The following is a 17130-nucleotide window of genomic DNA, read 5'->3' as shown; positions in this document are numbered from 1 at the left end:
TTATTCACTGGTAAAGAAAATGCATTCAGCAACTGCTCAAGAGCACTTTCAACTTGAATACTGAAAATTAATGTCAAGGCAGACCCTGGCACAAATTAAAGACATAAGCATAGCAAACTTAGTGACAACCAATAATTTTGCACAAATAATAGCCTGGTTACAACAACCTCTTCAAAGACTGTGTTCGGACATCACAATAAGTCATAGTTTAGTGTGATATGAACAAGCCTAAGAGAGCCTTGGGCACAAATGCTCCCACCTCTGGTAAAGCCATAAGAAAGAGTTTGGAAGTTTTTGTGTCCATTGCTGCTTAACCATGGTTTATTGTTTCATCCAGACCAACAAGCTAGTTAATGTCCCTAAGAACTTGAAACCATAAGCTGAAGTACTGGGCCACTTACCAAAAAGGCTCGCAACCACTACAGCTGCTCACCATAGAAACAGGCCATGCTAGCATCACACAGAGATATTTGATGTGTTATGTTGTGTACAGACTTGCAATTTCTCATCTTTCTTGCAAGAGGCACAGATTATTATGCAAGAGGCATAGACTAAGATTACTCACAAATGATTTTACAACAGGCATCCACATAGCTTTAAAAGAATGCATGCATGCATGCACATGCACTCTTGCTCACCTTGTATCTGCATTTTATATACAGTTGTAATGTCATGTTTATACCAGTTTCAGCTAGTGAATCAAACATGTCTTGAGGGCAAGCCTAGGAGAATTCAACAGACAAGACCCTGGTGCTCATACGGAATATATTTAGAGAAGGAAGGGGAGGGAAGAGAGAGGACTTAAACTGAACAGTTATGCTATTTTAAATTGGTTTTATGTTTTATGTACACAAGGCAAAGCTAGAATTTCAAAGCTGGCTTTTGCTTGCATTCATCATAAAACACTTTATATGAGGAGCTGCTGCTACCACTAGCAAAACAGCTGCTGCTAGAAAATAAGAGGCCAGTGGTCTTAACCCTTTTTTCCTCTGGCAAATACACCTGACAAATGAGAATCAGTATTATTATTATTACTATTACATTTGTATACCGCCCCATAGCTGAAGCTCTCTGGGTGGTTTATAACATTTTTTTAATAGAAAAATTAACATTGTTTTGAGTCATTATGGTGACTCTAGATTTAGTAGGAATATATATATATATAGTATATAAAGCTATCAATAAAGTAGAAGTCCACCAAAGGTGACTCTCAAAATCTACATTTTTAAAAAACAAAATAAAAACCTGTTAAATAAAATTCATGTTGATACATAAATTGCATCTGGAGACAGTGTCAGTAGCTGGATAATGCCTTTCTGTTTGTAAGAAATTGTTCTTGTTTTAATGAAGAAGAGATGAGTACTTGAAATCCAAAACAAAAATCTCTTTCACTTTTGCTAAATGAACAGCCACATTTGGCACTGATCTATGCTGAATTCTATCAAGCACTGTTAAGGCTTTGGTAATAGAGTGGGACATTACTTCTAAAAACAGAAGAAATCCACAGACCTACCATTTCCTGGCAAAACCCTTGTGGGGTTTTGTGTGTGCGTACTTGGCTATGACACTTGTGTACAAAATATATGACCTGCATGCCTGATGTGAAACACAAATGCTCCTTTAAAATATATGTAAATATGGACCTAATTGTTTCCCAAGATTTGCTGGATCTGTAAATTCACCCTATCCTCAAGGATTGATAAGACTCTTCCATTAACTTGCAAATTATGTTTTTAGAAACATCAGAAATTAATAAGAAGCTTTGGCCTCACTATTGAATGAAGCTCTGATTGAAGTTCTAGTTTGACACCAAAAAAGGATGAATAACCACCCCATTGCTTCCTCCCAAACTTTTAAAAACAAAAACAGGGATGGAGAATTAATCACTGTTAGAAAATAGGTAGAAAACATTCAGTTGACTGCCTTTAAATCTGTATCCAGTTTTGCTATGAGTCCATCCTCACAGAGGAGTAAGATAAGAGCCCATTGTATCACAGTGAAACACACAAGCATCCTGTCAGGACGGCAGTTGGAAGGCCAAGGGAACAAGCAGATATATCTCTATCAATCCCGTCACTAGGAAAAAGTGCCCCTGATGAGGATTTAGCAAGATACAAATGTTTTCCACCTGAGTAAGCTGCAAGTTGCAGAAAACTCAGTCTAACCTCTCATTTGCTGCTCTCCCAGGTGGCACACAGAAAAAGGTTGGGAGAGGGTGCAACTGTGTGGTTTTTCCATGTCATGATAAACAGCACAAGTCTCCCTTGTTGTTTCTGCTTGTTCTGAAGCTAGAAAAAGACGCCCCCCATCTCCTTCCATGAGTTCTCTAGCATATACCAGAGAACGGAAAAAAGCAAGGTTGATGGTAGGCACAAACAATTTGGCACTGGGAGAGGCTTGGGAGCTCTTAAGACAATAGTTTATGGCTTAGGTATTACTCCTATGAAGATTCTTTCTTCTGGGACGTCATTCTGCAATTTCTTGGCCTCTGGCTGGCCCTTCAGGAGATTGGAGCTGTCCAAGCTCTGGAGGCAGGCAGGCCTTCTCAAGTGAGGTTTCTATTATTTTTCAGGATGCCACCTTGGGTAGGCTCATTGCCGCTGCTTACAAGATCAAGAGGAGATGTGCAGAGACAATAATAAACTTGGGAGTACTTTCAGATTAAAAAAAAAAAAACTCTGTTGTTCAGGGAGGCCTTTGTGCTTGTTAGGCAAAAGTTGTCTGCACTGTTGAGCTTCTTAAAAATAATCTTCTGGCACAAAGGAGGTAGTTATTTATTAAAAAGTATACAGCTAGCTGGTCCCTTGTGGGTCTAGGGCACACATACATTTTATTTCTTTTACTATACCAGAGTATGACATTTTATGTATATAAATTTATTACCCAGATTCCTTATCCATTTTTGTTAAAAGCAAGCTATGACCACCATAAGGATAAAAAATAAAAGGGTGAAGCCAAATACAAACCCTGGAGTCTGAAGTATTTTCAGAACAAAGGAAAAATTAAAAACTTGATAATGAACCTCTTCTATTTTTATGCACGACAAAACAAATAGATGGATTGAGGAAGATTTACCAATTCGCTAATTGTTGTTGTTACGTGCCTTCAAGTCAATTACGACTTATGGCGACCCTATGAATCAGTGACCTCCAAGAGCATCTGTCATGAACCACCCTGTTCAGATCTTGTAAGTTCAGGTCTGTGGCTTCCTTTATGGAATCAATCCCTCTCTTGTTTGGTCTTCCGCTTTTTCTACTCCCTTCTGTTTTCACCAGCATTATTGTCTTTTCTAGTGAATCATGTCTTCTCATGATATGTCCAAAGTATGATAACCTCAGTTTCATCATTTTAGCTTCTAGTGATAGTTCTGGTTTAATTTGTTCTAACACCCAATTATTTGTCTTTTTTCGCAGTCCATGGTATGCGCAAAGCTCTCCTCCAACACCACATTTCAAATGAGTTGTATCCATGACACCTGTACTAGTTGCTGGGGAGCACATGACAGAGGGTGCTGTTGTACTTGTCTCATGTCCTGCTTGTGGGTTTCCACAGTGAGAAAATTATGCTGGACTAGATGAGCCTTTGGTCTGATCCAGCAGATCTCTTATGTTCTTAAAAACAGCTCAGGTACTTTTTGTTGTTGTTATGTGCCTTCAAGTCAATTACGACTTATGGCGACCCTATGAATCAGTGACCTCCAAGAGCATCTGTCATGAACCACCCTGTTCAGATCTTGTAAGTTCAGGTCTGTGGCTTCCTTTATAGAATCAATCCATCTCTTGTTTGGCTTTCCTCTTTTTCTACTCCCTTCTGTTTTTCCCAGCATTATTGTCTTTTCTAGTGAATCATGTCTTCTGATTATGTGCCCAAGTATGATAACCTCAGTTTCATCAGCATTCGTTTCAAATCATTATTGGTTTCTGCTGGTTGCATGGTATCATCTGCATATCTTAAATTGATATTTCTCTCTCCAATTTTCACACCTCCTTCATTTTGGTCCAATCCCACTTTCCGTATGATATGTTCTGCATATAGGTTAAACAAATAGGGTGATAAAATACACCCGTCTCACACCCTTTCCGATTGGGAACCAATCGGTTTCTCCATATTAGTACCTCTTGTCCAGAGTATAGGTTGCGCATCAGGACAATCAGATGCTGTGGTACCCCTATTTCTTTTAATTCGCTATGGAGTAGTCCAATTTGCAGTACAGCAAGGAAATGTGTGAACTTGTTTCTGGCAGAGATGCAGTAGCACAGCTATGGCTCCCACTGCTAACCAAAATCTTGAATCACAATTCCTTATTAAGGGAAGATCTACCTTTTTTTTTTTGCAAGCAGCTGAAAAATGAGCTTGAAATCAAGTCCAGGGAAGGGGGTGGTGGTGAAAACAAAGCAGCCCATCAACAAGGTGACCCCAAGAGAGGCTCCAAAAGTAACTGCTGTGTCAAGAAACCAGATGCAATCACTAAGAGAACAGCTACGCAGCTTGGTGCCCTCAATAAGCTATAAAATATCAACAACTTAAAGCAAAGTCATGGAGAAATCAAATAATGCTACAAATGCAAAACACACTTTATATACATCACACATGAAATTTAGGCTGACATCCTGTTCCACGAGGAGAGTGCATATCTCTAATAAAAGATCAATGGATTGCATCCAATGTTCTACAAGTGTAAGGTCAGTTATATAATAGATCTTTCCATCCCTTATCTTCCTTGCAGTCCCCTGAAAAAGTGGGCTGTAGTAGTGTAGAGGAACTGCTCAAAATTGGGCAGAATCTTGGGTAACCAAGGAGTTCAGTCTCACTGTCATTTTAAATATCTCCATAAGCATCTTGACTCTAGGAAATTCCATCAAAATGTAAAGTAAGCTTAGGCATAAGGAGCTAGGACAAAAGGAAACCTGCCTATTCTCCTTTAGCAGGATAACTAGGCTCAACTCTTGTCAGTTATGCAAAGAGGTGCAAGAGTTCAGGAATACGCAGATACCTTTTCCCTAGCCTAATCCCTAATGCAATCAAGCTATCCAAGATGTGTCACTGATGCTGGTGGAAGAAAATTGCAAGTCCAAGGCACTGCAATTACTGGTTAAATTTTTAGTACCCATTAGCATCTGTCACAGTTATGAAACCCTTTTTGCACTCAGCGCTAGGGATGGGATCCATTGACTGGTTCAAAATAATTTGACCTAACAGGCCAGTATCAATTCGAGCTTGTACTGATCCTTTTTTCCCCTCACAAAAAATATTGATATTAATATTGATATTTTGAAAAGGATATTGATAATTTTAAAGAAAATATCAATATTTTGAAAGGAAATATATAAAAAATCATTCTTAATATTGATATTTTCCTATTTTTGAAAATAGCCACAATAGATCGCTACATAAAAATCTGATCCGCAACAATAGAGTAAATGAAACCAAATTGGGTGGAATTCTAGCACATTCTGTCTTTATTGCCCTGTGGAAAGACTGGCTGGAGAGAGACGGGAGCAGCCCCTAAACTGGATTTCCCTTTTTCGAAAGTGTTTGGCTTCTAAAGGTTTTTAACCAGTTGGTCTGGGGGGGGGGGAGCATTTTGAGGAATGTTTATTTGCTGCTCTGTAGTTGGTGTCATAGTTTTCTGCTGTTGTTTTAGTGTTTTCATGCTTTTGTATTAGATTGAAAGTGATGTTTTAAATGTTAATTTAGGATTTTATTTTTGCTGCCAAAAGGCAGGATAAAAAAGACATTTGGTCTTACCATGAAATGGTTTTTTCTGTGCATGTCAAAGGCGACCTCAGGTGGGTAGCTAGTGCCACCTAGCGGTTGAAGGCAGAAACAGCGCTGTTCAATTTTGCAGGGACTTCCTGCTTCCTGTGACTCCTTGTCGCAGTTCTTTATGACAAGCCATTTTGACGAATACCAGATTAAACGTATAGAAAACACACTGAAGAACAAACGAACAACACTCACACTCTCTCTGCTAAAACAGGTTCACTTTAACGATTATGGCAGCCCAACCCTCACAGGGAGTGGACCTGAGGTCATCTTTGACATGCACAGAGAAAACCATTTCACAGTAAGACTAGATGTCTTTTCTCTTGTGCATGTAAAGATGACCTCAGGTGGGACATACCAAAGCTGACCCATGTAGGGTGCAAAAAAATAGCTGGGCAGTAACATACTTATTGATCTGGGAGAACATGCTTAGCACGCTCCTCCCAAATGCCGCCTCAGCCGAGGTGTATGCATTTATTTTGTAGTGTTTGATAAATGTGTTAGGTTTAGCCCATGTAGCTGCTCTGCATATCTCCAGGAGAGAAGCATTGTGGGAAAAGGCTGAGGATGTGGCTGCTGCTCTAGTGGAGTGTGCCACAACTTTAGTTGGGTGAACTAATCTCAGGGAAGCATATGCTAGTGTAATGCATGCTTTAATCCATCTTGCTAGTGTTGAGGTAGATACCTTCCTTCCTAATGAAGCTGGGTGAAAGGACACAAATAAGCTATCTGTTTGGTGGAATGGTTTTGTTTCTGCAATGTAAACTTTTAAGGCTCTTCTCTCGTCTAGTGAGTGGCACCCATTTTCTGTGAGGTGGACAGGATTGGGACAGAAAGAAGGAAGCACAAGCTCTTGTTGACAGTGGAAGCTAGACAACACTTTAGGACGGAAGGGACAGTGTGGAGAATAACCCTATCCCTATGAAAAACACAGTAACGCTTGTCTACCAACAAGGCATTCAGCTAAGACACTCTTCGGGCTGAGGTAATGGCCACTAGAAATAACACTTTGAAGGACAACAGGTGGAGAGGAATCTTACTGAGTGGTTCGAAGGGAGGTTTCTGGAGGGCAGTTAGCACTTTGTGCAGGTCTCATGTTGGGTAATGGTGTTCCGTAGGGGGTGCCGCTATTGTTGCTCTGTGAAGAAAATGCTTCAGGAATGGATGAGATCCCAGAGGTGTTTCTGGGAATCTGGACAGTATTGCGGACAGAGTCGAAGCTTAACACTTTAATGTGTTGGGTCTGAGTCTCATTACCACCCCGTCCTGCAAGAACTTCGGTGAAACTGGCTTTCCTAGGAGATATCTTCTTCCTTTGAGGCCAGGCTGAGAAGGCCTTCCAAGTGCCCTTGTAAATTCAAATAGTGGATGGACGCCTAGAGACACTAATTGTCTCCACTACCAGCGGGCTAAGGCCTTTTCTTAGCAGGCGTCTCCTCTCAACTTTCAGACATGAAGCGTCAGCCATCCTGGATCTGGGTGGAGAAGATGTCCTTGTGATAGCAGATCCTCCCTGGGGGGAATTTGCCAAGGGGGGGCGACTGCCAAGTCAAGTAGTTCAGGGAACCAGGCTCTCCTTGGTCAACATGGAGCAACCAGCAGGACTGTAGCTTTCTCAGTCCAGATCTTTTGGAGTACCCTTGGAATTACTGGAAGTGGGAAAGACATACAACTGCCCTGTGGGCCACTGAGATGTCAGGCCATCTATCTTGTCTTTGGCACAGCGTATCTGGGAAATAAACTTTTCACCTGACAATTGAGGTGAGTGGCAAACAGATCCACTTTTACTCTTCCGAAGTGGTCCACTATCTGTTGAAAGGCCATCAGGTGGAGTTTCCATTCTCCTGGATGGATTTGTTCCTGACTCAACCAGTCCACTTGGACGTTGTCCAGCTGTCTGAGGTATTCTGGCAGGATTGAATCCAGATGTATTTCCACCCATTGGAACAGTACTGAGGCTTCCTTCTGGAGCTGACCTGACCGTGTGCCTCCCTGATGATTTAAATGAGCTTTGGCAGTAACGTTGTCAGTTCTGACAAGCACCACCCCCAACTACCTTGATCTTGTAAAGTGTTGTAGTGCCAGGTGGATCACACGCAGTTCCAGCAGATTGATGGGAAGTAAGGTCTCCCATGCTGACCAACAGCCTTGAACCATCTGGCCCTCACAAATGGCTCCCCATCCTGTGAGGCTGGCGTCTGACGTGATGAGCGTTCACTGAGGGTCATATAATGGGATTCCCCTTTGCAGACTGGGTTCATGGATCCACCATTGTAGGGAATGACAAACCTTTGGTGATCATGATAACCTTCAGTGACACCTGTTCGCTATGTCGCTTTGGAAGGGTAGTAGTGCCCACTGGAGGGAACATGAATTATGATGTGTCCAGGGAGTGGTTTGAAATGTAGAGATCATGAGACCCAGCACTGCTGCCAACCACATGAGGTCCACTGATAGTGAGGTCAGCAGATGTGATGTTGCGGTTTGTATCTTGTCTATACTGTTCTGTGCCAGTGTTATAAATCCATATTCCAAGTCTATTGTCGCTCCCAGATGCACAATATGATGAGATGGGCACAACTGGCTTTTGGTCTGATTAAGAAGCTGTGGTCCTTTAGGCATGCTAAGGTGACAGGTAGGTCTTCCCATGCTTTGTGAATTGATGGGGATTGAATTAAGAAATCGTTCAAGTATGGAAAGACGGGTACTCCCTATGTCCTGAGGTGTGCCATCAGAGTTACCACGACCTTTGTGAAAGCCCTGGGGGTGGAAGATAGACCAAAGGGCATGGCCCTGTATTGGAAGTCGTCTTCCCCTACCACGAATCTGAGGTAGCCCCAGTGGGGTGGAAAAGTGGGGATATGAAGATATGCCTCCTTCAAGTCTATTGAGCTGAAGTAGTCTCCTTGTCATCAAGGTGTCCATGAGAAACTTGCAGTATGTGATGTACTTATTCAAGATCTTCAGGTTGCATACCACTTTGAATGTATCATCCCTTTTCCCAACTGTAAAGAAGAGTGAGTAGGTTCCCAAACATTTTTCTCCTGTGGGGACCGCTTTTATTGCTGCTATCTGCAACAGGTGAGGGATTGCCTGTAGGTTCCTCTCCCTTTTGTGTGGGGACACTGAGACGGGGGACGGTACAAAACTGGGGGGAGGCGCAGAGGTAGTCCATGCCGGAGGGTCTGTAGCACCCATTGGTCCGATGATATGTCTCTCCATCGGTGCACAAACCGCGGTAGGCGACCTCCACCGGAATGGTGTTGGCGTCAGAATTGGTGTTTGTTTCCTCTCAATTGGGACCCGAATCCAGCCCTGTTGGGGAACTGCTGCTGGTTGCGATGTCTATTCCAAAAGGGGTGGCTGGACCTGCCCTCCTTTGCCCTTTCCGATGGCCTGGAGCCTCGAAAGGACTGGGACATCTGGTAGAAGTGGAAAGTTCCCCGAAAAGACCTTCTATCCTCCATTCTCCAGGTTGAGGGCATTGATTTCTTCTTTTCTTTAGATTCCAGGATGCTTGTGAGGCCAGCATCACCAAACAGTTTGCCTCCTACATAGGGTTCTGATATAGTGAGCTGTGGAGTCTACGTCCCAATGGGGCAGCCACAGAGTCCTTATAGCAAAGATGCCCACTGCTAATGACCTTGCTGAGAATTGCATGGCATCCATTGATGCATCCATCATAAACGTCACTGCCCGGGAGATTTTCAGCAGGGATTTGAGGACTCAAGCCGGGTCCTGCTGAGGGCCATCCAGGAGGTCTTCCAACCAGAGGAGGGAGGCCCTGGCAAAGACAGAGGAGGCTGATGCCGCTCTAATTGATAACGCACTGGCCTCATGGACTCTTCTGAGGCCCTGATCCATCTTGCGTTCTATAGGGTCCTTAAGATGGGCATCCAAATACTTCGGGTTCAAGGAAGGATTCAGTAAATTTACTATGGGGCATCCACCAGTGGAACTTTCAGCTAGTCCATGAGCTGTTGCTCCAGTGTGTAATATTTATTGGCAGTCGGAACTGATTTCTGAAATTGCAGTGGGATGTCAAATTCAGATTTAATCACCTTGGGAAGCAAGGATGGGAGTTTCAGTACCCTTGGCTTTGGGCCCAGGCACATGACAGAAACCCTACATGCAGCAGGGGTTGGAGGGTCTTCTGGGGAGTTCAAACTCAGTGCTTCTATTGCATTGCAGAGGAGGGGGAGAAAATAGGCTTCTTGGAAGATCCTGTTGGTAGAGATCTCCTCAGATTCTGAGTCTCTGCTCCACTCCTCCTTGTCTAGAACAATGAAGTCATTGTCTGGGTCAGTGTTCTGGTCTTCCATATAGCCACAGCGTCTGCTTGAGTTGCAGCATGGGGGTCTGGTGATGCACGGCTAGATGGCATTGGTTGTGAAGCAGCGGATGTGTGAGGCTGTTCTGATGTCTGAGGGCACTGTGCCCCCCCCCCGGGATGGGGCTGGATGGTTTAGCAATCCTCCTCTCTTGTCCAGGACGTAGCAAAGAGGCTGTTGATGCAGATAGGTATCTGGCCAGATCCACTGACAGAGACTCCCTCAATTGTTCCTTTAATTGTTGTAGCATCAGAGGTGAGAACTGCAATTGCTGAGCATGGCCACAAGGTGGATGAGTATCTCTACGTTCAGACTCTTGCAGGAGTAGATGATGGTTGGGTGTCTCATGGAATCCTGAGAAGGCCTCAGGGGAAGATGTAGTAGAGAAGATGTAGTTTAAGGATGGATGAGATGCCCCCCCTTCCTCCTCAGAGAGGGGCTCCTGGTCTTTCTGTAGTCTGCAGGCAGAGCTGTGGGAATCTTGCACAGCCACCCCATGCCTGCTGCCATCATCCTCCCATACAGCACCATCGTGCCTGTTAGCCTCTGAATAGGAATCCTCTGAAGCCACTCTGTCCAACTGAACACAAGCCTCAGCAACCTCCTGCCTGCTGGTGGAGGGGCAGGCTACTGCTTACTCAGCAGCTACTTCTAGCCTCTGATGATCTGGGACTGGCGGAAGCAGCTTGGCCTTTTTGGCGGGTGCCACAGATTTCATGGATGCTTTCCCCATTGGAGCAACCTGCAATTTGGGGCTTACAGGGGCTGTGTCACAATGGGGGCCTGTAATAAACAGGAGGCTGAATGGCAGCCAGTGGCCGTGAAGAACTGTATTGGGCCTAGCATGGCCTGTGCCCATGGAAAGGGCTCTATGCATGAGCTTGCTGTTCCCAGCTGCTAACTGAAGAATGGTGGTGTCAAGGTTGAGAAGGACACACCAACTCTGCTGGGCCTGTAGACGCCCCTGTTGGGCCTGCTGCAGCCTGCTCCAGAGTGGACGATGGGGGGGCGGCAGTGGTGACATGATTAGGCAGCCGCAAAAATCTTTGTCGGGCCTGAATGGCCTGAGGCAGCAGGGCGGTGTGGCGTTGGGAGGCTGGAAAACGCTCTCCTGAGCTTGCTGCGGTTTTGGTTGGAATTGGGAGGGCTGGTAAAACTTTGCCTTCCCCTGAGACGTGGCCAGTGGTGGGAATAGGGGCTAAGCTTTTTAAATGGAGAGACTCTTCCCTGTGCCTACCAGAGCATTGACCAACAGGGGAGGGGGGTTCCCTCCCTCAAGGCAACCCACTGCGATCCCCTGCTATTGCCTAAATCCCCTGCTTTTTAAAAAAAACACTCTCAAGAATGAGGGAAGGGTCACCACTAGAGATGAAGGGATAACACTCAAGAACAAAGAAAACAAACAAACAAATATAGAAGTACAAGCCTGAACTACAAGCAGAGAGCGAAGCCAACCGTCTATGGTGAAGGCAGAAAGAGAACTGCAATAAGGAGTCACAGGAAGTTCCTGCAAAGTCAAACAGTGCTCTTTCTGCCTTCAACCTCTAGGTGGAGCTAGCTCCCACCTGAGGTCATCTTTACATGCACAGGAGTATAAACAAAATAAATAATAAATAATTGTGAGAGTAGAAATAGATGACTGCTTCTTTCCATAGATTACTAGCTGATGTACAGTATATTTTCAAGCAATCATTGCACTGTTAGTGGTTGTCTCCATCAATAGACTGCCAAAAATATAGCCTGTAGGTTTGCTCTTGGGACATTGCCAGCTATACTCCAGGACTGTCCCAGGTTATGTGCAGCCATCACAGAAATGAAGCGATTATCACACAAGTGCCATCACAGTGAATGGAGGCTATTATCATTTTATTGTTTATTATTATTTATTACATTTATATCCTGCCCTTCCTCCAAAGGGAGCCCAGGGTGGGAAACAGATGATAAAACTCTAAAAATATCTTAAAAACAAAACACCTTTAAAAACTATTCCACAGCCATTACAAACTATGAATTTATTTTAGAATGCAAACTTAACATAATAATACACAACCAAAGCTCTAATTCTTTTAAGCTCGCTTATACAAAAGGTGATTTATAAAAGATAGTTCTGTTCCATTCAGAGCATTCTTCGAAGTAATCTTAAATCTGACAGTTTCAAGAGGGTTTTACTACTAATTTTCTCTTTGCTGAACAGAATATAAAATGTGAGCAGTTAAGAGACAGAATCTAACTGCTCTTTCAAGTCTCATGCTTTACAACTGTGTGAGAAAATAAGAGGAACAATGCCATCTTCTGGCAAAATCAAGTCAGCACTGAGTAAAGGCATTAAAGGATTTCCATATTTAATACAGATTTGGCTCTTCAAACTTTAATTTCACTTTTCTCACAATTTTTGTTATTTAACATTACATGAGAGCAAATGTGCTTATTTATTGGAAGATCAAGCTTACTCTTAACATGAAAATAATGAACGCTATAACCTTTTGTCCACCTTATTGGTACAGATTATTACACAAAAGGCTCAGAATCACATATCCTCACTTTAGTTGAAAGCAGTGTAAAGAAGAAGCACATTGTCTCTCCAAACATATATTTTAAAATTAAAAATCTACTTAATCTAGCCCACTTGTCTATCAATTAGATAGACAGATCATTTCCTGTTACTGTACATACATACAGACCATTAAGGAGAAGAGGGTTAAGATGTTAAATACAAAATCTATTGTCCAAATTCAGGTTTCTATCCAACTGTGTCACTCAACTGACAGAACAAGGAAGGGACTCTCCAGAGGCAATTTAGGGGGGAGGCAGAATAGCTGAAAATTACTTCTGCTGATGGAAGGCTTACTGTCAGCTGAGTGACACTGTTGATAGATGCAACCCATTGCAAGTTTGCTGCAGAAGCTGGCTGTGGACGGTACTAACTCCAAACATCTCCAAATACGGAGCACAGTGTTTTCACAGTAGCTAAGACATGTGGTATGAGGTCTCTTTTTATATTACCTCTGTCTTCACCAAAAAGGTCCTTGCTTTAGAAGTGGGTTCTGTTGCTAACTGAATCAATAAGGGAGACATTATGTGAGGCACAAAATTTCTTCTGAGACATACTCTTTGCCTGCCACTTCTCTGTTAGGTGCAGCAAGACATTCCAAACATTTCTAATCATAGTTTCCATACTGTGTTTGGGAGTGGGGGGGGTTAATTACTTGAAAGCAATCTTTAGAATGGCAATGTTCAAGATCACAGGAACTTCAGGGAAGGGCTGCAGTACTGAAAATACTGAATTACAATACATCAAAGAAGTTCAGAAGTATCATTGGTGGAATGAACTACCATAAAGGTTTTTTAATCATACTACCTGTGTTAATTGGCTGACCAATACCAGCATGTCTGTGTTATCAACCCAACATTTTTTTGTGAATGGCCACTGTTAAATACATAATTATTACCATCTGTACTTTTCTCCATATATTTCCTTCCGACCTCATCAGAAGCTTCCTCTCTCCCTTACCTGCAACTCAGGGTGAGACACCATGCATTTGATGAAGTGGACTGTAATACACAAAAGCTTATGCCTCAATAAAAGATGGAATGTTTATTGTAATTTAATCCAATGAGTGCACTTTTCTCTAAAAAAATGTGAACATCGGAATTACAACTTTCTTATTGCTTCCTCAGCATGTTATATATGACATTTATGAATCTTACAATAAAACAAGACACCTATTAAGTAATAAAAACCTATCAAGGATACTATCAATAGACATTTACCTGGGTTTTTGTAGATGCTGAGTACATCCTTGAAATAATGAGGTAAAAATCTTTCTAGTAAAAGCAGCACATCTTCCAATTCTTCCAGAATTCCCACAAGTAGGAAATTTTCATTCACATTCACTTTTGCTCTTTCGAGGGCCCATTCACCAGGCTCCCTTAAACAGTGTAAAAGAAAATCTTTATATTGAATTTTGCAAAAACAAAAGTTATAGTCAGTAATAAAAGTGAGCATAGACTGATTTACAGTATGGCAAGGCCTACTAGAATCTGTAACCAGCTGCAGAGGATGAATCATTTTTAATGTTCGCTATCTAGGCTACTATGACATATTTAAAGAATTTCAGGTCATGTTGTTATATTGTTATAACCATCAATATATACTGAGATGCTGACATACGTCCTGCTCTGCACAGCATAATTCAGCCTTTGCCAACCTGGTGCCCTCCAGCTGTTTTGGAATCCAACTCCCATCAGCCCCAGTCAGCATGGGAGTTGCAGTCCAAAACATCTGGAGGGTACCAGGTTGGCAAAGACTGGCATACCCTCATTAGGTTTAACAACTTAAAGCAATAAAGGATCTTCCTAATCAAGTCATCAACAGTGGCTTTCTGGGAGCCAATAAAAATTGTGTTCTCTAAAAGATGTTTCCTGTGTATCAAGCTCTATTGCAGTGGTGGGGAACCTGATCTGGCCAACTGGCCAAATCTTTATTTCTCCTACCCCATATGGGCCAAATTTGACAGATGGGTGGGGCTGCTCACCCATCAATCACATGACAGCACAATGACATCAGGTGATGATTGTCAGAACTTCAAAGCAACACTCATTGTTGATCAGTAGATTTGAAGCCACCACCCATCAGCTGATGGGTGATGAGTTCAAGCATGGAGTTCAAGCAGGGATCAGCTATGCGATGGAGTTTTCCACAGGGAACTCAGTTGCGCAGCTAGTCCAGCTGTGTCTCTACCTGCTCCACATCTGATGTCGCACATGATATTGAATTCTGGGTGCACTGTTATTTTTTGAGGTGTGAACAGAAGAGGATTAATAGAGCCATCCTACTTTTATGTTCTGGGTTCATCTGTTCAGTATTTTAGAAAGGAAGGAAATGGTCAAACTGGCTGATTGCTTCTGTATATATATATATATTGCCCAGTCCTTTAGCATGTGGCACAGACTGCATGCAAATTTGGCCTGTGAACTAGTATTCTGCACGACTCTCCTTGCCTTTCATATCAATACTGGTATGTCTGTGGAACATTCTAAAACCCAAATCACTCTAGCTCCACTAGGTGGTAAGAAATAACTTTGGAATTGTTATATGGGGAAAAAGGTAGATACATCGTTACCTGCATCTTGGATGCTGTCCACAGAAATATGGAATAATATAAAATAACCTGGGATTGGAACATTCAGGGTAGTTCTCAAGAACACATACGTTAATATCCTAAAAGAAGGAGAGTAGGGGGAAAGTGGGGGAGAGAAAAAGAAAAGCAAAATAAAATATTAAAATTTTGCTATAAAGTTCTCTGTTCTCCAGATTTTCAAACAAATCTCTGCATCAACATGATTTATTACATTCGTTATGCTATTCTCCTGGTTGTGCTAATATTGCTTTTGAGATTTGTAGGTGTGTGTGTGTGTACGTATCCTCTAAAAATAAAACATAATGGGCAACATCCAATGAGGCCCACCTGCTTGTGCAGTGGAAATCAACTTGTGCAACGGGATTTCTGGTTTCCTCTCTCTCCAGTCCCCCCTTGCACCCCCCCAAATCTTATCTGGAGGGTCCCACACACCTTTGAAGTAGATTTTGGAGAAGCGGGGAGGAGAAGGAAAAGTTGGCAGATACCTGCTCACACTATGTTGAATCTCACCTATGATTTTAACTGCACCATGTCCAATGAACTTAGCATATGGGTCAAAGCATGTTTAAGTACTACAACAAGGACTAGAAACTAGAACACTTTTAGCCAAAGATGGGCAGGAGTGTATTAAAAGTCTGCTGAACAAAAATTAAAATTGAAGTTGGCTTAACATAGGAAGCCATCTGATTTATTTAAACTGACCTTCAGTTGACTTAACCCACGGGTTATGTTTTTGCTGACACTTGAATAATTTTTACCCACAGGTCATGTCTTTCCAAATTCCTAAGTTTACACTGTGAGTAAATCTATTAGAGGAAAATCAAACTATCACTACAAAAAAATTAAGCTCAGCATGAATAGTGGAAACATCAGTTCCTTTACAAAGTACAGCAGGGCCCCACTCATACGGCAGGTTACGTTCTGGACCCCCGCCGAAAAGTGAAAACCGTTGAAAAGCGGAACTCACTGAATAGAATTGCAAGCGATGCCTAAAAACCGCCATAAAAGCGGAACAAGCGCTGTATGAGTGGGGCTTTAGTCTAACTGAGACTGCCGCATAAGCGAAGCACCATAAAACGAAGCACCATAAAGAGGGGCCCAACTGTATCTAACTACAAAATATCTACTACAAAAATATTTAGCAATCAATTGTGCAACCCTTTATAATGCAGTGTTAAATACACATATGTAGCTAGAGAGGCTGAAACCTGTTCACTGAACACCCACTCACCCTACCCTCAAGTTGTCTGGGAAGCTTCTATGAGTAAAGTTGCAGGGGAAAATGTCATGGTTGCTTTTGAAATGTGCATGCATGTAAGTTAACTGTTCTTTTAACTAATTAACATTGTCTTTAAAGTGGACAAAATGAATAGTTAGTGAATTAGTGATTATTTTCATACTCATTTAAACAGGGATTATCTGATGAAATTTCTAAGAACACTGTAAAATTAAAACTTTCAGTCTCAGATCAGAAATTATGCAGATGAATCTCAGAAGCACAGTATGTCACAACACATCCCCACAAGTTTTTATAATCTTAACTGTTTGCAAATAAAATGTATAAATTTGGCATAGCCTTCACATTCCTGATACAATTCCAACAGCACACATTGTGCTGAACAAATCTATGGAGGCGTTTAAAAAATGAAGTAAAGAGTTTTAACATAAATATTTATTGCAATATCTGGAATATTCTGTTGTAGGTTACCACATTTGAGAGACATATTTTTTTAATATGCCAACTATGTCCAGCTGGAAAAGGGTTTAAATACCACTAATCTAATGGCCCCATCAATGCACACTTGAAGCACATCACACGAGATCCTTGCTACAGGATTAAAAATAATCTCATTATTATATTGTTTTTAAAAAACATACGTTTTATTTTAACT

The 17130-nt window shown here is 42.1% G+C and overlaps 1 protein-coding gene across 1 annotated transcript in view; it reads right to left on the bottom strand.

The window, feature by feature from the left end:
• The window catches only part of UST (uronyl 2-sulfotransferase), a 245445-nt gene that overhangs the window by 44556 nt on the left and 183759 nt on the right, over positions 1-17130 (bottom strand). Inside the window, exons 6-7 of the mRNA XM_061624081.1 lie at positions 15221-15318; positions 13869-14026 (exon numbers count right to left, since the gene is read on the bottom strand). Coding sequence (XP_061480065.1) covers positions 13869-14026; positions 15221-15318 — 256 coding nt within the window. The remainder of the gene's footprint in view (positions 1-13868; positions 14027-15220; positions 15319-17130) is intronic.

Source organism: Rhineura floridana, chromosome 4 (assembly GCF_030035675.1).
Source record: "Rhineura floridana isolate rRhiFlo1 chromosome 4, rRhiFlo1.hap2, whole genome shotgun sequence".
Classification (NCBI taxonomy): domain Eukaryota; kingdom Metazoa; phylum Chordata; class Lepidosauria; order Squamata; family Rhineuridae; genus Rhineura; species Rhineura floridana.
The sequence above is the reverse complement of the archived record's forward strand: the minus strand, read 5'-3'. Positions and strand labels throughout refer to the sequence as shown.